This window comes from Neodiprion fabricii, chromosome 7, assembly GCF_021155785.1.
Source record: "Neodiprion fabricii isolate iyNeoFabr1 chromosome 7, iyNeoFabr1.1, whole genome shotgun sequence".
Lineage (NCBI taxonomy): Eukaryota > Metazoa > Arthropoda > Insecta > Hymenoptera > Diprionidae > Neodiprion > Neodiprion fabricii.
The window spans coordinates 16,799,496-16,821,541 of NC_060245.1; the positions used below are offsets into that span (position 1 = coordinate 16,799,496).

General features: G+C 35.7%; 2 protein-coding genes across 2 annotated transcripts in view; both read left to right on the forward strand.

Moving 5' to 3' along the window:
- LOC124186069 overlaps positions 1-22,046 on the forward strand; it is a 102,450-nt gene that overhangs the window by 65,270 nt on the left and 15,134 nt on the right. The window contains exon 14 of the mRNA XM_046577433.1: positions 10,195-10,385. Within this exon, the coding sequence (XP_046433389.1) occupies positions 10,195-10,323 (129 nt within the window). The 3' untranslated portion in view covers positions 10,324-10,385. The remainder of the gene's footprint in view (positions 1-10,194; positions 10,386-22,046) is intronic.
- The window catches only part of LOC124186073, a 32,590-nt gene continuing 31,888 nt past the window's right edge, over positions 21,345-22,046 (forward strand). Inside the window, exon 1 of the mRNA XM_046577438.1 lies at positions 21,345-21,507. Coding sequence (XP_046433394.1) covers positions 21,427-21,507 — 81 coding nt within the window. The 5' untranslated portion in view covers positions 21,345-21,426. The remainder of the gene's footprint in view (positions 21,508-22,046) is intronic.

Sequence of the window (22,046 nt, forward strand, 5' to 3'; positions counted from 1 at the left end):
ATGCTTTGGGATTATACGTGTAGTATAATTGAAAAGAAAATTTTTCACACGGAATGTTTGAGCAAACAGAACAGACGCGATTAGTTGATTACTCGCAGGAGAGAATGTAAAATTTGAGGTTATGGTTATATGTTCTGCGGTTTCAGATTAAAACTCTCCGCGCTATTTGCCGAGAGAATTAATTGGAGTTTGCACTCGTCCATGACGAGCAGGTGCTGATCACGTGGGTGGGAATAATGCCAAGAATTTAAATGGGGCAACGCGGTGGCTCGCAGATCGGAAACAAGAGTTAATATACGCGGATCTTAATTATCTCCAAGTTGAATAAATTTGGCGGGAAGATTTTTTCGTGTTCAAACAAACAATAACAAAATCGACGGTCCGAAAATTGAGGGCTAACACCACTGTAAAAACAAGAGAAAGCAGTTATTCGACAATTTTTTTTTTCCATCTGGTTTGAAGAAAAGTTAATAGAATAATAATATTTAAGGAAGTTACTAGGCACACATTTGAGTATAATACAAAAAGTTACTATCAACAAGTATTCAAAAATGGCGACAATGGAATATCTTATTACCTTTTCTTCCATCCAAAGAATTGATATACGAACAAACGTCAACTGGAAATTATGTTTAATCTAGTAAAAATTCATTTCCCCGATGATCAAATTCTCACTATGTTACACGTATTATGCAGGTATGTCAGTTGTTTAATAATTTTATACACAACCGTGGCTCGCTCACTGTATAATAAATTATTGTAGGTACATTTCTCAGCCGCAATGACGTGGCTTAATGCACACACGTGTGTTCGTGTAACATTCGCCTTAAATATAGACCGACAAGGGCGCTTCGACGCATTGTTCATATCTGTAAACACCGTTCGTAAATGAATTTTCAACCGAGTGTGTCTGTGAGTCGTGGAAATACAAATGGGGCATTCCTTGATAACTCGATCAAGATTTCAAGTCGATGTCTCGGATTGGTTTTATAATTTTTTGTATCAAAGTACATGGCGAAAAACGCAATCACAATTTCTTTGCAAAATATTTCGACTTCGTGTATCTGAAGTACCTATAATTTACAAACTTGAAAAAAAGAACTCCACTCTCAAAAATTTGAAAAAATTCAGAAAAATCTTACAGAATGTAAGAAAATTTTTGACACATATTTGAAGATGGAGATTTCATAACTTCAAAGGGTAAATCAGGAAAATAAAGGTAAATAAAAATTATTATTGTTGGATTGAACTTTTATATTTTACTTTATATTCAATTCCCTGTAATTCTCTGAATAGACATGTTTCGGCCCATGATATTATATTTATGATCATTCTTATGTAATAAATGCAATGCAATAATAATAATTATTTTTTTGATTTTATTTTTATTTTTCTTATTTATATTTTGGACTTATGAAATCTCCATCTTCTAACAGCTGTCAAAAATTTGATTATATTTTATAACATTTGTTTGATATTTTAAAAAATTTTAGAAAGTGTTTTTTTTTTCTAAGTTTTTAAATCACACTCCTGATACGCTGGGTTGAAAAATTCTGAAAAAATGGTAATTGCGTTTTTCGCCATGTGCTTTCATACAAGAAATTATAAAACTAATCTGAGACAGCGACTCCGAATCTTGATCGAGATCTCATGGAATGCTCCAAATACGTAAGCACACTCACACACACTCGTGGGTGAAAATCTTACAAAACGTTTATAAAACAAACGTCAAATATCGAATTATTATACGAATTCTGCGTTTCCTGCCCGTGCGCTAAGTATAAATTCATCCAATTCACTGCGAAAACATCATCTTTTAACCGAAAGTATCTTTCTATTCTTATCCTACACGGGTGGAAATCAAAGTCAGAGCAATGATGAATTTTTAAACTATCGTGGAAAAAAGATGTATACACTATACTTTAGCGTGGGTGGAAATTTTTCACATTATCTGTCTGTCTCGAAATTGACTTGACATTTTTATATGAGATACGGTGACGCGTTTTTTTATAATATTGAAAGCATTGGCCGAATAGCATGAACAAAAAATCATCGAATAAACTTAGATCGAGAAACGTTATAAAAGTTGAATAAATTGACTGTGATTGAAACGGTATGTCTGTTGTACGGAAAAAAATTTAAACAATAGAATACGATTTTATTTAAAACTCTATTGTAATTTATTTTTGAAGAATTAATATATTCTGCAATATTTTTCACTAACAAAAACATTTCATTCATCCAATTGTAATAAATTACAGCTCATGCTGTTTGTAAATTAATTCTGCAATTCAGGTTTTTTTTTCTTAAAGTTTAGGTCAAAGCGTTGTTTAAAAAATCATCATACATATTTATCATAGGTAGCATTGTGAGTTTATGATTTAGTGGAAAGAATGTTGACGCTTCGAAAAATCTCTCTCTCATATGATATCCGAAGAATTATTTAAAAAAAAAAAAAACAAATTGAGCTGTGATCATTCGAACTATGACTGACAATACAATTTTATAAATTACAGGACAACAATGTGATTTTTTCAATACTATCATCAACCCAATTTTCTCTTTACAGCACTGAGGTTTTTATTTGTCGTTCGTATTATTGAGGCGAGATTTTTTTTTTTTTTAAAATTCAATTCAATCATCAGCTTCATTGTTACGATATATTTACAAGTCTTATAATATCGTGATTTGTTTATCAATTCAATTAATTCGTCCACTCGGCTGAAGGCTCGACGAAATTTCAACGTTTAGAGGATAATTCAGACAGAGATCGGCAACCATTTTCATTTGACGTTTTCAAATAATTATAAACATTGAGCACGCGTGTAATTTTTTTGACATCGATCACAAGTGTCGTTAATGATCAATATTCGCATACAGAATGACCATCACCACCTGACCCATCGCATTTTAATGGAACTCGAATAAGACGAATATCGGAAACATATTTGTCCACCATTAAATCGTCGTTATATTGTCCATGAAATTGTACCGCATATCTAGACACAGTAATCAGCAGCTCACTTTTTAAACATCCCCGAGTGTTATCTATCATTCCGAATCGGTTAAAAAACCGGTGCGTGTTCGTGCTAAAAGCAGAGCTTTATCGCTAATTTTTTACCTGTACCCACGTGCAAAGAGGAATAATAAATATAACCGGCAAGTCTGCATGTAAAAATAAGGTATTTGTAGAAAGTTCAATTTAATGGATCAGATATAATATGCCAAGCAATTAACATTAGATACCCACAATTACACTATCGTGAAATATACACAGAAGCTTTGTAATTACGGTCAATTAAGCGGCGATCGATGTAAAGCGTATGTGTATACAGCATGCGGGATTGCAACTGATTGTTGTTGTGCGGTTAATTGAAAAATAAAACAAGCCAGAGGGGGAAAAAAAAAAAAAAAAAAAAAAAAACTACAAACTACAGTCGTGTAATGTACACATCAATCAAACTTTGCATGTCTGGCTTCGAGTCAAAACAGGGAAGTTTTACGTAAAATCGGTCAAACCTCACCAAGTGCCTCATTCGGATTTCGATGCCGATTTTTTTCACGCTTCGTTTCGTGGAAAATAAAGCTTCCGCGCTTTATTGGGGTCCAATATCGCATCAGCAGAGAACTGTGAATTTTTTAACACTCTTTTGTCGTGAAATGTATACCCCTTAAACGGCGTTTCTTTATGATTACAACAAGTTTAACACTAACGGGCACGTGATACTTGAAATTCTCATTTTCCGATCGTAAGATTTTGCAATTACGGTGAAGATTAGAAAAAAGTAAAAGACAACTTTGCGCCTAATGCATAAGTGACACAGTTGAGATTAGAATGCTTCGACTTTTCCCCAAACTGAAGTTAAATTGATGATGCATTAATGAACACCCCGGCATTTGTATGCAGCGCTGATTCGAATGTCTTATAAATCCTTCAACGTATTCGAATTTATTCAAGTATACGCCATCTGAATTTCCTGAAAGAATTACTCCATCGTATATCGGCCGGCAGCCGAGGCTATCGGGTGATTGATTGAACGGGATACGTAAAATGGGAACACGCGTTGCCAGACAATCACTGTTGACTGAAAATGGCGAGGAAAAAAGGTGTAAAAAATTAAGGAAAAAAAGTACGAGTCGTGAGAGGATTCGTAAAGCTTTGTTCCTTGGCTCATATGTACACATAATCATCTCACGTACGACGATAACTCGTGTGTGTGATACTTATGTATGTGAATTTCATCCGCGTGTATAATTGAATTCAATCACTCGTGTTAACTACTGCGGATATATAATAGAAGACGAACAAAATTGCCCGAGTTCAAGTATTAATGGAGGTGAAAAGTTTGACACAGTTTCTAGGAGCCTCGCTGCAAGGTGTCTAGACATCCTAACAAACGGTATCGAGCTTTATTTAGAGTTCTACAATATTTTCAAATTGAAATATCAAGGACAAGGTCTTTTTTTTTCCCTCCAAGACTTTGGAGATTGTGTATTGGGCATAGAGTACTTTCGTTGAGTGGAGTTCCGTAACTAACAAATATGCGGAATCTATCGCTGGTGGGACAAAAAATTTTTAGCATATTGTACGACACTCGGAATGTTATTTTAACAAGTAGGTACCGATCAAATCTTGCAATTACGGCTCAGAAGTGGAACAATTGATTTATGTATCAAAATTTTCAGCAGTCAAAGTATTTAGTTTAGAAAAAAAAACAAATACAAAATTTCAAAATCTAGTTCAGACCAATTTTGGATAATTCATTTACGAATAAAATGAACAATTGTTCATCGGAATCAAACGAGCTTATACGTATGTTTCGGTTAAAATATGTTAGAATAAGGTGATTTCTCTGATTATCGGTTGAAGTTTATCGTCTTCATATTTTCGTTATTGATTATGAGGACTGTTTTAATTACAAGTAACCGAAGAGCCATCAGTTGAATGATTTTGATTCATTGACATTGATTTTGATTGGTTTCTATTGACTTCTACTTATTACACGATTTCCTTTGATTTCCAATCTTACCCCTTACTTCCAACAATTTCTGACCATGGTAAACAACTTTTAATGATTTCCCGATTGGATAGAATGATAGGAAATTACTACAATTCACTCGAAATCATCGGATGTCAATGGAAATCACTTTTTCAACTTGTATTCAATAGAAAAACGTGATGAGACTGAAATTGGTAGTATATCAACGAGTTGAGATCGTTTGGAGTTTAATTCAAGACTTCCAATGATTTCCATGATTTCCAACATTTGCCGCGCGATTTTCCCAACTGCACCAAATTATTTCAAGTGATTTTTAATGACTTCCAATGGCTTGAGTTATTTCGCATCGATGTTTCGTTGTTGCAAATAATATTACAGTCATCCAAATTACTTCAACTTACAATTTCATTTCAAACGGTCTAATTTTAGGACTACTTTGAGTAATTAGTGCTTGTTTGAATGTAACTAAGTTATTTTCAGCGTTCTCTAGATTTGTTGGGTTGAAATGTCACTCTTTTGGAATAAGAGCGGAGACACTCCGACGAAAATAAGATTTCACCCAAGAAAATTTGGAAAGCTCTATAATTCTATAAACTTTTTCTCCGAATGTTTTGCAAATGAGTGAGATTTTATTCAAGAAAATTGAGAGCACTCTCAAAAGCAAAATTTCACTTCTACCAAAATGATTCGGTTTTCACTCGACAAAATTTTACAGAGCAACACTTTATCAAACTTTTTTTCGCCACCTTTTTTCTCGCAATACGTTTTCGAACCGACGAGCCATCCCATGCAGCCCTTGGCACTTGTAGTAACTGAAGTAAGCCGTAAAAGGAAGGAATAAAATTGTGCGAAATGTTCCGTCGTCTTCGCCTGATCGTCGAGGGTGCAAAACGGTTAGTTTGCTTTCACTGCGAGGCTGCATGGCGAAAAGCTCGAACCGCCATTCGATGACAGGTTGGGGGAAGCTCGGCCCTCAGTTTCTCGCGTGTCGTTGAACTGTAAACTTTACTGCCGATCTAAAGTGCGTGGCGGAAATTGTGAGGCATAGGAGTTACGCCCTATCAGCCGTTGCACTTCGTTACTTGTATTTCTTCTCATAAATTCGTTCCACCGCGATATTCCAATGAAACCAAGAGTTTTCTTCAGCGATGCAATCAAGGAAAAAGAAATTGAATTTCATTTTGCTCACTTACACCAATCAATAGGCAAAATAATATCGGTTGGCTCGCTTTTTTTTTACTTTAAGGTCACTTGGTACTCCTACGTTTACCGACCGAGCAAACTCACTCTTTTTCTTTCTGTATTAAATATGCGAATAAACGAACGGACAAGGTTCAAATTTCAACGGCGCGTCGCTCTTTTCTGTGGCAACATCAAGTGACTTGGGTTTTCAGTCTACGATACTGGATGGGACATTTTGAATTTCATAATTTTGCGTTCAGATTCGTAATCAGCGAGCTTTAAAACTGTATTTTGGTCCACCATGTCAGATTCGTGATTTTGAACCGTCAAATTTTGAGTTCAGATTCGTAACCAACGACCAAAAAAAACCCTCGCCGTACCAAATATTATCGAAATTCGTTGCGTGCATCTGCAAGGGTTAAACGAGCAAATCCATCTTCTTGTGGGCACGAATCAGAGTTGGATTAAAATTTTTTTAAAACCAGGGAATCATTTTTTAACTATTTGGAACTGATTTTGGGGGTGAGTCAGTCGAAATTCATAAATGACCCTTTCAAAGACCACGGTATCCTAGACTTCGAGACTGAAGCCAGCAGCCAGAATCGGCAGCTAAACGTTGCAATGTTCATTCGAATATAAGGTAATGAAGTCCAAAAATCACAATTACTTGTGAAATATTTTGAACCCCCAATAATCTGATAAAATTACGAGGATAAAACTGAGCTGCATTTATCATTTCCAAAAAGTTGAACACGTTTGGCTGCTAACTCTGGCTGCTAGCTTCAGTTTTATCCCCAAACTGGGATAAGGATATTTGTCAAATGACGTTGGCCTGACTTATTGAGGGTTGTAGGAATCCGGCGACCCGTGCACGCTGGAATTGTGCCTTTTTAACAACTCCTTGCTTTGTGTACCATTCGGACCGTAAAGTATCGACCGTATGCCAGAACCACGAGGCTCTCATGGAATACATCCATGCTCGCCTTGTGCCTTGTGACTTGTGCCGTACAGTTATACCCGTGCTCAGGTTTTGTGCATGTTGTTGGTTCGGTTTATATTGCCATTCGTACACAACCTACCCCCACATAAGTAACCTATTCCTCGTGCCGCCGGCAGTTTAGCGGGGCTGTAATAAAGACCAAGTGCTACGTCATTTCTCTCTGCGGAATTACCGCCACTGTGCCGAGAGAATCAAATTTATTACTCAGCAACAGCTCATCCAGCGTTGTACGTGTCTGCCATTCTGGACCTGACCATTCTTAACCATTCTCGCGATCTCGGGTACGGACTACTTTATTTTTCACTTTCCGTTTCTCTGTTTTCAGAGGAACACGGAAGTTATTGTTATCAACCCGAAAATGAAAATTTGAGTGAAAACTAGATCTCAACGTTTCGAGACGTAGATAATCACCTCCAACCATTTTCGGTTGGACGTCTGCCTGCGTGTGCGATCAATTTTTTCATCCGACGATATCTCGAGAACGAGTTACCGGATTTCCATGATTTTAAATTCAATCGACGCAGCTTTTCCAAACTTAGAACTTATCAGATTTTGGCTTTTATCGGTTCAGTACTTTTCGAATCATTTAAACAACGGCATTCCAAGAAATTTTATAAAAATTGTCATATCTTCAGAATGGATGGATGGATTTCAATGAAAATTAGTAACGTAAGGTCTTTCCGGTCGCTAATCACGAATCTAAAGTCATATTTGCAAAATCTGAATTTGGCGTATTCAATGGGCTTGAAGAAAAATAAATAAAAACATTCGTATTTTTTATGAAATTTGGTGCGTGAAGGTTTGCGAAGCGGCTGATCACGAATCTGAGGTCAGATTTGGGAAATCCAAAACGGCAAATCCAATGTGGTAAAAAAAAAATCTAAAAATATTCAGACTTCGGTAGAATTTGATAGGCGGAAATGTTTTGGAAAACCGATAACGAATCCATGGTCAGACTTGCAAAATTTATAATGGTGGATCTATTAGAGTGGATAAAAACAAAAAAATCGTCATATTTTCATGTTATATGATATCTGAGGGCTTTTAAATCATTGATCACGAATCTGAATTTATATTTCAAAATGGATATCACTATTTTTTTCATCACCTATATTTAGTACTATCATACTGTTTCGAATGTCTACTCGTTGGAATAAAATAAATAATTCCAGCCTCCGTGAAAAAAGCCCCCTTCAACAACGGGTCCATTATTCAACGCGGAATTTTCGACAAGATTCGTCCCAAATTTTAAGGTTGCACGGAGTACGTAGGACTTTGAAATTTATTTAATTTTTAGGCAGTTGTTGAGGTGCCACCTGCTCAGCTGTTCGCAACGACCACGTGATACAAATCACTTGGATAAACAACGATTACGTAACTAAAATTCCCGGCATTCCACGGAAACTTTAAATTAGAATATCCGAATTGCGGAGGTGAAAGTTTTTTTCTCGTTATCAGCATCGCTTGTTCAATAAACTGTCATTGTGTATTAGTTTTTCACCCGCCACTTCAACCCACGGTAATCTCTCGAAAATACCATGTATGACTCTATTTTTTGATATTACAACACTTGTTAAGTTTTTTTTATTCCTTTAATTTTTTTTTTTTTGGTTTTTTTTTTTATTTGGTTTTTGCGTTGGAGCAAATTTCAGGAACACGGTCGATTCCATTACAAATTAACGTCATCGCGAATTACCATAAAATTCTATCAACTCTTTTTCAACTTGTTATCGAAGTTTTGTGAAGTCTCTCCAAGTCTTACAAGAAATTTTATCAAGACTCGTTAAATCCTTGAAACATTACCAATTACGAATTCTATCGCGGAATGTTCGGAAATGGAACAATGAAAAAATCTTATGAAGTCCCACCGCATCTCGTCAAGTTGAATACAAAATCTAGTAAAATATTGGAAGTGTTTTGAACTTGTTTTGAAATCAGTGAATTTTGTAAAATCTTTGAGCCCAGTGTACGTAAGTTTTCGCAATTGGATTGTGATCAATTGTTGATTGGTGCTTGATTCTTCGTTCGTGGATGGAAATGAAACAGAAAAGTTTATGAAAAACAGAAGAATCTTTTTTTTTGTATTTCATAAAATAGCAGAAATTCCAAAAATGTCGATCACAGTTCCGTGTGAAAAGGAAATCATTGTCGGTAGATTTTAGGTACATACGATCCGTATCTTATGTAATTTTTCTAATCCGTTGTAATCGTTTGTAATTTTTTTTCAATCCTTATGTTTTCGTTTATAGTCCTTGAAACCCTTGTGATCATTGCAATTACTGGTAATTTTAAAAATTTTTTGTAATCTATTATCTATTATCTAAAATCTGATAACCTTTGCAATCTTCATGTTACTTTTGCGATCTTCGAAATGGTCACAATCTTTTCAACCAACGAAATCCCTGCAATATTTTCAATCCATTGTAATTCTTTGAAATCTTTGGTAATTCCTATTCACTCTTCACGCTATCTTCGAGGTCCTTGAAATCCTTGGTAATCATTGGAATCCCTGTAACCCTGGCATTCTCCTATAATCTCATGTAATCCATTACGAATTCTTGTAATCTTATTTATCCCTTTGCATTCTTCGTGACATTCTTTTAATCCCGGACATTCCAGCGACATTCTAAACATTGGTTTTGTAACCTTCTTTGCAATCATTTGTCAAACTGCGTAATCTTTTTGTAATTTTTCTGATCTTCTCCCAAGCTCTGTGTTATCTGTGATCAAATTACGATATTTGTAACCGTAATCAAATTAACCCCTCAGCATCATTTTCTGTCCATATACAGCAGCGTGTAATTACCATGAAATGTTGTAGTTCGCTATCCGAGAAAATAAATAAATCTCCCAAAAACAAGCAATCGGATACCCTTTCCCACAAACCCTGCTATAATTATTCCGTGGCATGTCTCGCGGTCTTTTTCTTGCAGGGATTATTGCTCCTCATAACGCGAGTGTTTCCTTCAGTTCGTCTTGTCGTTAATCTCTGCTCATGCTTTTTGGTTACAGGCACTGAGCTTTGGTGGCTGGTGCCTCGTGATCCGAAAGCCACGGGACAACGGAGAAACTCTTAACACTGAACGGTACCACTGTGATAATGGTCGTTGGCAATGGCCACTCGTCGAAGCAGCAGCTTAGGATGGGTCGCGTCTGTCCATCATCGACCATCCGCGGCTCCCCCGCCCTTGGATCCTCACAAGGTAGGCCAATCTCGGAAAAACTCTCATCTTCGACGAATTTACATTGTGAATTCCAATTCCAAAGGAAACGAAAATTTAACCGTAAAACTTGAGTCTCGGATCGAATTTTATACGGGGAATTCCACGCGAATCCAACCAACGTCTTGAACCTCGCCATTTTTGATTTCGTTCAAAAACTTTTCTGCAATTAACCCAACTCTGATACAGTACCCTGAATTGTTTTGTATTTTTTGTCCAATCCATATTGAGAGTGATTTTGAAAAGGACCTTTTTTAACCTTAGAACGGTAACGTTATTTTTTTTTTTTACCAATTCCGATAACTGGGGGTGAAAAAAACGCCCGAAACTTGTAAATTCCTTCTTTCGGTTACATCGTATTTTAAATCACGTCGGGTGTTTTTTCACCCCCCGTTACCGTTTCAGGGTTAAAATTCACGAAAACTGTATTTTCTTCCAAGCATTTCATGACCAGTCCCACGATGGACCTTCATTCTTCTTTCTATATTTTTAGCACTTTTAATTTTTTTTTTATCGACTAAAACATTGCTTGAACGGTCTAAAAATTCCCCAAAAATTCTCAAAATTTTAATCTCTCACATAGAACATTCCTGGGCGGGTTTCATTTTTCATGTTTTATCGATAACTCGTCAGTAATCCATAGCCCGGATTCCTTATTTGGTTTTATACACAAAATATGACGCCTGGAGCCAGAAACTGCAGTTTCTATTTTCCATATTCTTTTCGATACGTTAGTTTTTAAATCTATATATCATACGTACATATTTTGTAATTTTAAATACATATTTATCCGGGCACTATTCATTCATATCACGTTGATTTCATATCGATCAAAAAAATTTGATGTTTCTCTATCGGGTTTCTGAAAAATTTTTCCCATCCCCAGATCTTGCGATTGGAAAATAGCGCCGATCTGTAATTTTTCTTTCAAATCCGACGATGCTCCAAAAAATGATTACAGCCGAATTACAAGTGTTTGTAAAATGTTTCGTTGTAAATTCTTCTTCAAATGTTTGGAAATATTTTATCTCGCACAATTCAAACACGTATAAGAAAAAAAAAAAAAAGAAGCTACTCGAATCATCCCTTTTTGTATTCGTGTATGTTTTTTCCCATTCTTCTCCCGTTTTCCCAGCATGCCATGTTTGAACAACTTTTTCCATGAAAGCCTGCTTGTAGGTTTGCACGCTACCTGTTAACACGCGTATAACAGAACAAACGTCGTACTCGTAAATTTCGGGAGATTACATACCCTCGTCGACGTCAAGGGCGAAAACGCGTACATCCCACAGACTACGTCGTGCATATTTCTTCCATTCCGGAAAGCCGAACGAATGCCGGGTTAAATATTAACTTGAGAAGTAAGAGGGTCCTTTATCATTTTTCGCGATAATTTAAAGGACTCTCGAAGACCACCTTATCATGGGACAATATTCCCGGCTCTTGTGTGTCGCCAAATTTGACGTAAGGATAAAGTTACGAAAAGAAAAAAAGGAAGAAGGCAAACACCGTGAGTGAAATAAAGGAAGGAGGAAATATGGGATGAATTTACTTTTATTCTCTCGTGTGGAAATTCCGTGATACGAAACGGAACTTTTCACGCTACGCGCTATTTAACGGTTACAGAAAATTTTTCTCTCTGCGCAAACGAATTCTCGTACTTTTGGTTTCCACTTTACAGTTTAATGCACCTTCAGTGTCATAAAACACACACATTCTCACCTTCTTGTATGAGTTTTCTTGCTTCCAAACTGTACGACAGTTGCGATAAATGATCCGCAAAGAAATAAGCTCGGGAAGTGTCAGTGAAATACAGTTACTAATGAAAAACAAAAGTTGGGTGAGTGAAAAAAGGTAATATCGCAGGATTCTTCAAACATTAAAGTGATTTTTGATTTAGTGTAAAACAAAAGGTCTTAAGAATATTAAGATTTTCATATTTCGTATAAATTGGTAATTCTTGCAAATCAAATCAAATACATTCACATAACTTGTAATCTATTGTCGCAAAGCGGTGAAAAACTTTGAGACAATTTATTTTGCACCCAAAAATTTATCGTCAACATTGAGATTTTTCGAAATATCATTTACAAATATAAAACAAACCCTGCGTCGTATTTTATATTGAAAAATTTGCTATCATACGACAACTGCAAATGTTCTAAACAGACAGACTTCCTCATATTTCACGGACTGTAATATAACGTAGAGTATAATAATCTGTAGGTGCGGTAAAACTATGCCGAGCATTGTTCGTTTATTTCTTTTTTTTTTTTTTTGATTTTTCTTTCTTGTTCCTTCGTCCCCGTTCCATTCCTTTTTTTTCACACTCAGTTCATGCAGCTCACGTTTCCTTTCCCACAAAGCGCAGCGACCCACTTGAAAAGATTATATCATCAACCCCCACGCTTTCCAAGCTCCTGCACCGCGAATTTTGATCTAATAAATAAGTGGATTTATTCTTACAAAAGTAGAGTAGAGTTCCGTCGTTCCGTTTCGCAAATCCAACAGTTCCGCCCGAATAATTATACCCAGAAATCTACGCATGCGAATGGAAAATACATGCTTCACCCTTTCTTTTTTCTGTCTTTGTTTTTCGCAGTAGAATTAGCATGATTAGAAAATTTGAACAAAAATTGGTCCGTTCAAACTTGTATCATTTTATTCTCAATTTATTCTGCAATGATTATTAATCAACTAGATCGAACTTCATGCAGAAGGTCAAACAATCCCAGAAGTAAAAAGTGCTTTGGAAATTGAATTCGAAAGCAAAGAAAAAAGTTTTTTTTTAATTTTAAATCTAATTGCATGAAGGAATTTTTTGTTTAAATTCTTACATGCTCGTTTCAAAAACACTGCAACTTATCGATAGTGTTAATAAGGTTAATGAGCAGTTCTCGAGTCATTGCCGTGGAATGCCCCATACGCAGCTTTCACATTTTGGGATTACGCTTAAAGGGGCGTATTTTTTTATTTTTTTATTTTTTTTCATTGTTATTGTTATTACTATCCGAACCATCTTGTTTTTTCATTTCCCTTCCGAATTATTTGGTCGCCAAACTTGAACTAGAGAAATCAAACTTTTGCGAAACAAAAAAGTATCGAATGGTCGAAAAATCGACGGCTCACAAAGTTCCGAAATTTATGCAAGATTCCTAAAATTCAAGTTACGATAGGGAAAAATTCTGAAAAATAAAGTTTCGATGGAACAAAACTCCGAGAATCAAAATATGCTCACGCAGCATAGTTTACTAAACGAGTGGGTGTAAAAAATCAGAAGTACCGAAAATCCGAATGACCAGGATTCCGAACGTAAAAATATCGAAAATCCAAAACAAAGAGAAATGAAATTGGTGAAATTTCTTCGAGCCAGAAATTCACAGCTGTGAAAATCTTCGATCATTCGGAAGTTGGATACTTCAGTTACGCCCTTTCGGCATTTGGCCCTTCGAGAACTTTGCACTTTCGGAACTTTGAACCTCGGATTTCGGACTATTCGAAACTTTGATGTTTTGTGAAAGTTAGATTTCTTTACTTTAACTTTCGCCACCAGAAAATTTGGAATTTAGCGCGTTAGCGGAAATTTTTAAATTCGGAATTTCAACTCCGCCCCGAAAATTCCTACCAAACAAAGCGAAATTTCGACATCCGTATTCTACGCATACCTCCACCATAAAAATCTCACCGCAGACGTGTCAATTAGGCGGATTGCCGAAGATCGATCCGACGACTAACGCCGTGGTGTCCCATGCGATCAAGGGCGTAAGGGCGCAAGGTATACAGCCAAATTAAGGACGAACGGGACCCACAGTCGGAAACAAAAGTTAGGTGAACAAAAAAACGGAAAATCCCAAAAAAAAAAATCCTCCAGAAATTTTATACGAATCGGCATCTGTCGTACACACAAATCTAGCTTTATTCACTCTGAGATCTCTTTGGCGAACAAAATAAGCCGAGAGATCATTACAATTGGACCAAAAACACCAGAGAATAATGATTTCGAAAGTTCGAATCGCAAACCCCTTAGAAAAAATGAATGGATACGATTTGATCTACTTAGAATTAGGTACATAATTACATCTTATTAGGTTCAAATTTTGTCTATCTAATCTAATATTTTATCTTGTATAACCACTTTTAATTTGTCGATATAATTAGAATTAAATACGTCTAATCATGTATGATTTATGGATTCGATTAGATCAAATCGCATCTATTCAATTTCATACGGAAACTTCTTTGAAATTGTTGATTTCTCAGTTAATCGTGTTGTTAGAATCTTCTCAGATTCAGGATTTCTATTGCATATCAAATTTTTTCATTCGCATTTATCATCATTGATACATATAACACAGCTGCAGATTTTAAAGCTATTCTTTGTCTTTCTATAACTTTTGAGACTGACTGTGGGTCACATTCATTCTTGAGTGGATCCTGGACTCAGGGAGTAAAGGAGAATTTCTGCCAAGGGGTGTTTCACTCGAGGAATCATGGTGTCAGTAACATTATTCGAAATGACTCCTCAAGTTCCGAAATTACACTGAAATCAGTAATGTCAAGGTAAAATTCTGCGTTACTAATCATTGGTAGCCATGAGGAATTATTTGAGATTACAGAAATCTATTTGTGATCTTAAGAAATGACATGAAATCTTAGAAATCATGAGACATATTATGAAATTTCAGAAATCGTGAGAAATCATTTAATTCATGGTAAAATTATTTGTCGAGTATTCTCTTGTATAATAATCACTTTAAAAAATGTAAGTTATCATGAAGCGTGTAATCACGTCGTCAATTTTTTCTCAGTAAATCACACCTCGATTTCCGCGTCTCGTCTCTCGTTTCAACCCCCTCGAAGAGAATATCACTAATCCAAAAATTCATTTCCCTGCCAGTCGCGGTTCGACCGGCGCGAATCTACGTCGAATAAATGTTTACGGGCTTCAATTTCAATCTTAGAGTTCGTTTCAAAGCGAAGCCTGCCAAAACCGCAAGGCAGCTATCTGTGTGCAATATATACGACGTCGGCACATCCACACCTTCTACAGGGTGCTCGATTCTTAACTGAAAAAATCTCATACTCTGGAAATCGTGATTCCGAGATTCTCGCCGTTTGCATGATGGCTTAATTCAAGTAACGCCATTGTTTTCCCTTCACTTTTTGTAAACCATTATAGCCCAAGTAATTAAAGTCTGCAAATTAAGTCGGGGGAACAAATCAAGTTTTCTTTCAAAGATCGATCAAACATGGATCACTTTTAGACAGGATTCCATCAACTCTTAGAAAATTTATCATCGACAATTTTTCTGTCACGTTTTCAAAATTTTTTATTTTTTAAAAATTTTTTTTCTATTCTTAAACTCATTGAAAATATTCTGAAAATTGTATTCTAATCGTGATACAATATGCTTATTTTATTCGCACAAAATTTCAAAGAATTTCTCAGTAGTCCAAAATAAACTCACGTTTGAAAAACGTACAAATTAGAAATCAAATATTTTTCCGTGTTTTTTGCCTGAATTCCTATGAAATCCTCTGAAAATTCTAGAAAAAATGTTTGTTCGACTCGTTCTTATCAAGTTTTGAATGATTATTTTTTTCGTACGCCGATCTGTTATTTACGGAATTACGCAACGAATTTTTTAAATATTTTATTTTCCCTGCTTTAAAAATTGCTGGGTTTGGCATTCATTTGTTTATTTACCATTTTGCTCAGCTGCTCAATTCACGTACTTTTGGCATTGACTGCGTCCCACAGTATTCCAGAGAAATCTAAAAAAAAAAAAACCGATTCGAAAGTTGATACTAAAAGAAGAGGAAAGAATCTCTGGGATCAAAGACGGTAGCAAAAAAGTGAATACACTCTTAATTGCGACTAAAAATCGTCGGAATTCCCCCGCCAGGGCCAATTAGCTGCCAGAGCTTAAAGTGTGCCTTTCACTCGCCTTCCTAATTGGACTTTCGCTAATTAGTTAAGACCGCTTGGTGGGATCAAGTATCTTTTAATCAAGAAACTGTCACCACGCATTTTCCGCCCCTGGCTGCGTAATCCGGAAACAACGGATCTGTCTTGAAAAGTTTCACATTATTGAAAAAAAAATTTAACAAAAGAGAGAGGGCGAGATAAGGTAACAAAAAAAAATTGTGATATGCTACCTCGGCAATCGACTGAAAGTTTCAATAAGTTTTAAAAAGAAGTTTTCATTCAAATCTTACCCTGAATTTTCACGAAACTCCGTATATCGTCAGTATTTTTCTCGTATTACTTACACATGGTGTATAATGGAAAATCCTAAACTAGACTCAAACCATTTTGCGAATATTCGTTTACTACTTTTTTTTGAATTTCTGTAAACATATCAGCAGAATCATAAAAAAATACTTTCCGGTATTTTATCTTCTTCGACCAGCAGAAGTTTTTCAATCTTTTAATGAACGTTGCAGAAGGAATTTGCTTCGTTTAATTTCCTAGATCGCTTTATTATTCGGGATTTTTTTTTGCGATCTTGACGAACGCAAGTGAGTGAATAAGAATGTTACGTAAGATTGGAAAAACTGATTAATTTCTTTTACTCCTGGATCACAATTTTTGTATCATATGAGGAAAAATTGTTATAATTTCCAGGAAAATCAAAGATGTATTAAAATTGATTGAATCATAGGTGTGAATAAAATTACGGTCAAAACTGCATCGAAAGTTATTTATAATTTTTCTTTTTCGGTACGAATTATATGGTGGTCGAGATATACAAAATTTTTCCAAAAAGCGGGAGTCTCCGACGGTTCTTTATAGGAATGAGCAAGAAATATCCAAACAGTTTCGATACGAGAAAAAATATTGAAAAACTTCCGAAACCATTTTGCAACAAGTGGCCTAGTTAAAAAAAATTTCCCCATAAATAACAGTTTCATGTTTCTATTTTACTTGATTCAACTTTGCGTCGCGTGTTAAATCTGAAGAAGTGCGTAGAAAAGTTTTAGCCTTTATTTCAAGTTCAATGATTCGAAAAGTTTAGCTTCGCCGCTGTCTATTCCTTTTTTCTTTTCATTTTCAGTTTCATTCGTTTCACTACAGAAGCTGCGGAAAATTTCCCTCCTTGCGACTTTATATTTGTCTCTTTTTCCCACTGTGCATCCTCACGAAGAAGCTTTTCCTTCTTTTTCTCTCTCTGCGCCAGGCCGCTTTGTTGATCTCTTTTTCAGCAGGACTCGGGTTTATTTTTCTTCCTTTTTTCCCCGTTCTGTATTTCTTCAGCTTCGCACAGCCAGCTCGACGTATTAGAGTTTGCCAAACGAAACGCAGCGTATACGTTATACATATAATACATGTATATACATACTATACAAATACGTATTTATTCCTTTTGTAAATGCAGGTATCCAACGATTCATACGTATGAAATATTTTACTCTGCGCTATTTTCTTTCTTATACATATATGCAAATACGTCTATGCAGATACAGAGTGTTTTCGAGTAAACGCCGCGGTATGTTGCATTTAATCACTTTAAGGTCACGTAGTACTCCTAAACTTACCGACCGAGCAAACTCACCCGTTTTATTCCGGCATCAAATAAACAAACGAACGTACGGGAATTATATTCATATACCAAGAAAAAGGTTGATTTTGCTCTGTCGGTAAGGGTAGTGGTACTACATGACCTTAACGTAACTCCGTTACCCGATCACTAAACCCTTCAGCATCTTTTGTAAACATCTAAGACATAGTGCATGGATAACCTGAGGTTAAATTATTGTATTCAAATACATTGACATAAATATCTAATTGATATAATGAACAAAGGAAAGAAACTGTCGTTTGATAAGATAGATATAATGAGAAAAATATATCCTCCGTACTGAAAAATCAATGTCTTTCTTCTATCCTTTGTTGAAAAAAAAATGTCACGCTAGGAGCGCTTAATATGAGAGTCACGTTTCTGATTAGAAAGAAACAGATATTGGCCTCGTACATTTCTGTTTTTTTTTTTTTTTACCGACCGAGCGATTTTCGACCCGAATGCGTAATCCATGCGCTATGTCTATGGTTGTAAGCAACGAAACAACTGCTCGGCCAAATCCAGATAACTTGGCAATACGAGCAGATGGAGTCAACTCGCGAGGACATTAAACGCTCCACGTACCGATAACTCAGTAGGTCTGTATTACCGATATTTGTTCCGCTCGGTGGTAGGCAACCGAACGTACTACGCCGTTTATTCCGAAACGCCTCGTATATACACAGGAATCAATAAAGACAAACCTACAACTACGAAAATATTAAGATTCATATCACCCTCGTCGTTTATATTTCCGTTGGTGTACTTTGTGTAAAAATTGAACGTGATTCATTCGCTCCGCAGATATTCCGTAGCAGCAGTTGCAGGAAAATGTGCAACCAAAAACAAAAAAAAAAAAAATTATAAAGAAATAAATTCATATTATACAGAATGTACACAAAAGTCCGCCAATCGTGATTACATGAAATACTTTTTGCACTTATGGGATACTCAGTGTCCCAAGTGTTATAACTTTCGCTGTAATACGATTCACAGATTATTATTCATAGAAAAATCAACCGAAACGTTTCATAATACGCCGCGTACTGTAAAATTGGAATAGATCACAAAAAAAGAGGAGATAAGAAAGATAGAAGCTATTAGATGATCCAGAATTATAGAATTTCGTTTACTTGGTTCCCTCAGTAAATGAGGAAATATTCTATTTTATTTTCGTTAATTTTGTGTAGCCTGTTTCAACATTTCGAAAATTCTCAAAAAATTATGTAATATATTGTAATTTTTCAACATTTTTGTAATTACTACTTATCCTGCCCAAAAAATCTGATTTTTTCTCATAGTTGTACTACTCGGTGGTGCACAACCTCAATTTGGGTGAAAAAATATCCGTACATTCGATATTCAGTTTTCTGCTCATATGTCGTGAATACATCGATATTTTACCATAAAAATTCAACTAGGTTCCTTCTAAAAATCTGGACCTCTGTGCTCATTGGATTCATTGGTTCTTTCTCTACAAAATGGCTGTTTCGGTTGGTCAAAAAAAAAAAAAAAATTCTATCATTTCCCCATGATTTGGGACATTTTTGGCTAATATTTCTTTAGGTCTTTGCCATAGGTCAAAATCTGTGGCCATATTCGTATTCCTTGGTCAATCTCACACTAGGAGACCGATTTTCACCCACTTAGTAGGAAATATCCAAAATACCCAAATTCAAGAAAAAAAAAAAAAAATGAAAAGTGGCTCTGGCTCAGCCAATAAATTTTTGCGCTTTGGTGCTAATATTTTGGCTTTTCACTACTCTCTAGGTGGGTAACATGCCCATGAAAAATCAGCCAAATTGAAGGGGGTGGACGACAAGTCCGGCATTTCTTAAATAATTTTGCTCACGGCTATGGCTCTTGTATTGTAATTTCGACGGGCATGCATAATATCGCGTGGGGAATGACGCTGCCATAAATTTACCGCAAGCTGCGGCGAGTGACGACGGATAATTTTGTAAGTGATAAGACAAGCCGTGCAGCGAGCTTATGTATTAGCTTCTAGAAGTTCGCCGATCCCGATGCTAAACAGCTGTATATGTATACCTATACATACGGTGTGTAAAGTACCACCGCAAGAGGCAACCTCCGTCATTGTCAGAACCTCGTCTGAACCTCAATCAATCAATTTGAATTATCGATGCGATCAGCGACGCAGCCTTTGATATCGATATAAGAAGACGACCGGCGTCGTTACGAAAATGGCAAAAAAGACAGCCCGCAAAAAAAGAAAACGCACATTGTTAGTTTTACCGCGCCAAGCGAAACGATATTTAATCAAATTAACAAACCGCAACACTTCATCAAGTTGACAAACCTCTTTTAGTACGTACGGTTCTGTAAAGCAAAGGATAAAGATCAAATATTTGAGTTCCAAAAGTGAAATTCGGATTCACTAGGTAAAATATTTCAAAAAGAATTGATTGTTAAAAACTTTAAATGAATCCCAATGCAATTGCAGAATAACATCATCTGTCAACAATAATTTCTTATATATAGATGACTGTATTGTTAAAGTTTCGAGGTATTTATTTACCTAATTTCTATTTCAAAGTTATCATGATTTTAAAAAAAATTTATCGAACGAAATCAGCCAGAATTTATTAAAATTGGATTAACAATACATTTTTTAGGAAGTAAAAAATTATACAAGAATCGTAAAATATTACTCTAAAATAAATTAATACCCGGTTTAATTAATAAATTGAAATATGTGGCTTATATAAATGTTTGCTATGTTGCTTTCTGATATTTAAATTCATTGACTTCAGTTTCAAAGCTCGTCTGAAGTACAAATTGAATGCTCGAGTTTCATCATCTTTTCTTGCAGGTGGGCCACCTCAAGATTTAACTAGGTTACGTAGGTGATGCGAATTTTTTCGAGCCATGTAGATCTCAAATAGTTGAAATAGCAGTTCGAAAAGGCTTGGAAAATTTTTATCGTCAACAGACTGATGACTGATGATTACTACGGCTCGTTATAACGAATAATTTAAACACCTTATGGTCTCGTTTAGAGTAAGTTGGCTCCCCTGGTTTCGACGACCAATAGAATTTAGCCATGCTGCGCCTGCGCAGTCGGTCGTTCAGCCTGATAAGTTTCTGACTGACTTCGTGTGAAATTCTGCCGATAAAGTCCTACTACGCGAAATGATGCGTCTTTCAAATTTCATACATATGTATCAGCAGTATAGTTTGTCTTCAATGAAATAATAATTTTTCTTCCACATACACTTCATTCGATACGCATATTTGCCTGCTGTATGCCTGCGTACAGGATGCCTGTCGGTTGATGCCGTTGTTCACGTCACGTACATACAAGAATCACTGCGTAGCAGGAATTATCTCAGTTGAAAGGAAGTCGCGGTATCTTAAAGAGCTTGTCGTCACACACTGGAACACCGTAACACTGCATGATTTTTCACACCACACTCCGTGAAAAGTGATCACCCGTTAAAATGAACAATCCCGACGTTATTTTGGCACTGAAAAAAGATTTCGCTCAAAAAAATCTCCTACTTATGGTGAAATACGCCCACGTGAGTATAAACGCGTAAATCATCTGTTCACATATATTCACACATGTATGTATATTCGTTTATTTATTATACCACTGAGAACCGTCAATTTCACAATTATTTTTTTTTGTTTTTGCTGCTGTATTGACGTAATAATTATGCGTACTTTACAACTCCGACTTCAATTGAAACTAAAATTTTATGTTGAATATCAAGTTGAAAATTTAATTATACACAGATTTTCTGTCAAATTCTAATGCATTATTTCTTTATCAGCCAGTAAAGAATTATACGAAGATAAAAAAAAACATAATTGTCGATTGAAAACGGGAAAAGTTTTTCAGAGCTTACATCTCATAGGTTATGTTGATAAAAGTTATTTTACTTTACAAGCACATATTTTTTTTTTCCTTGCCAATTGTTAAAGTCGATGATTCTTCCACATAAAAATTATTTACTTACGGGCTGTCGGAGAAATCGTATAATCGAATTTAATTGAAATATTTTTAATCGTACATCGGAAAGCTGTGTGTAAAATTGTAGGAATAAATTTACTGATG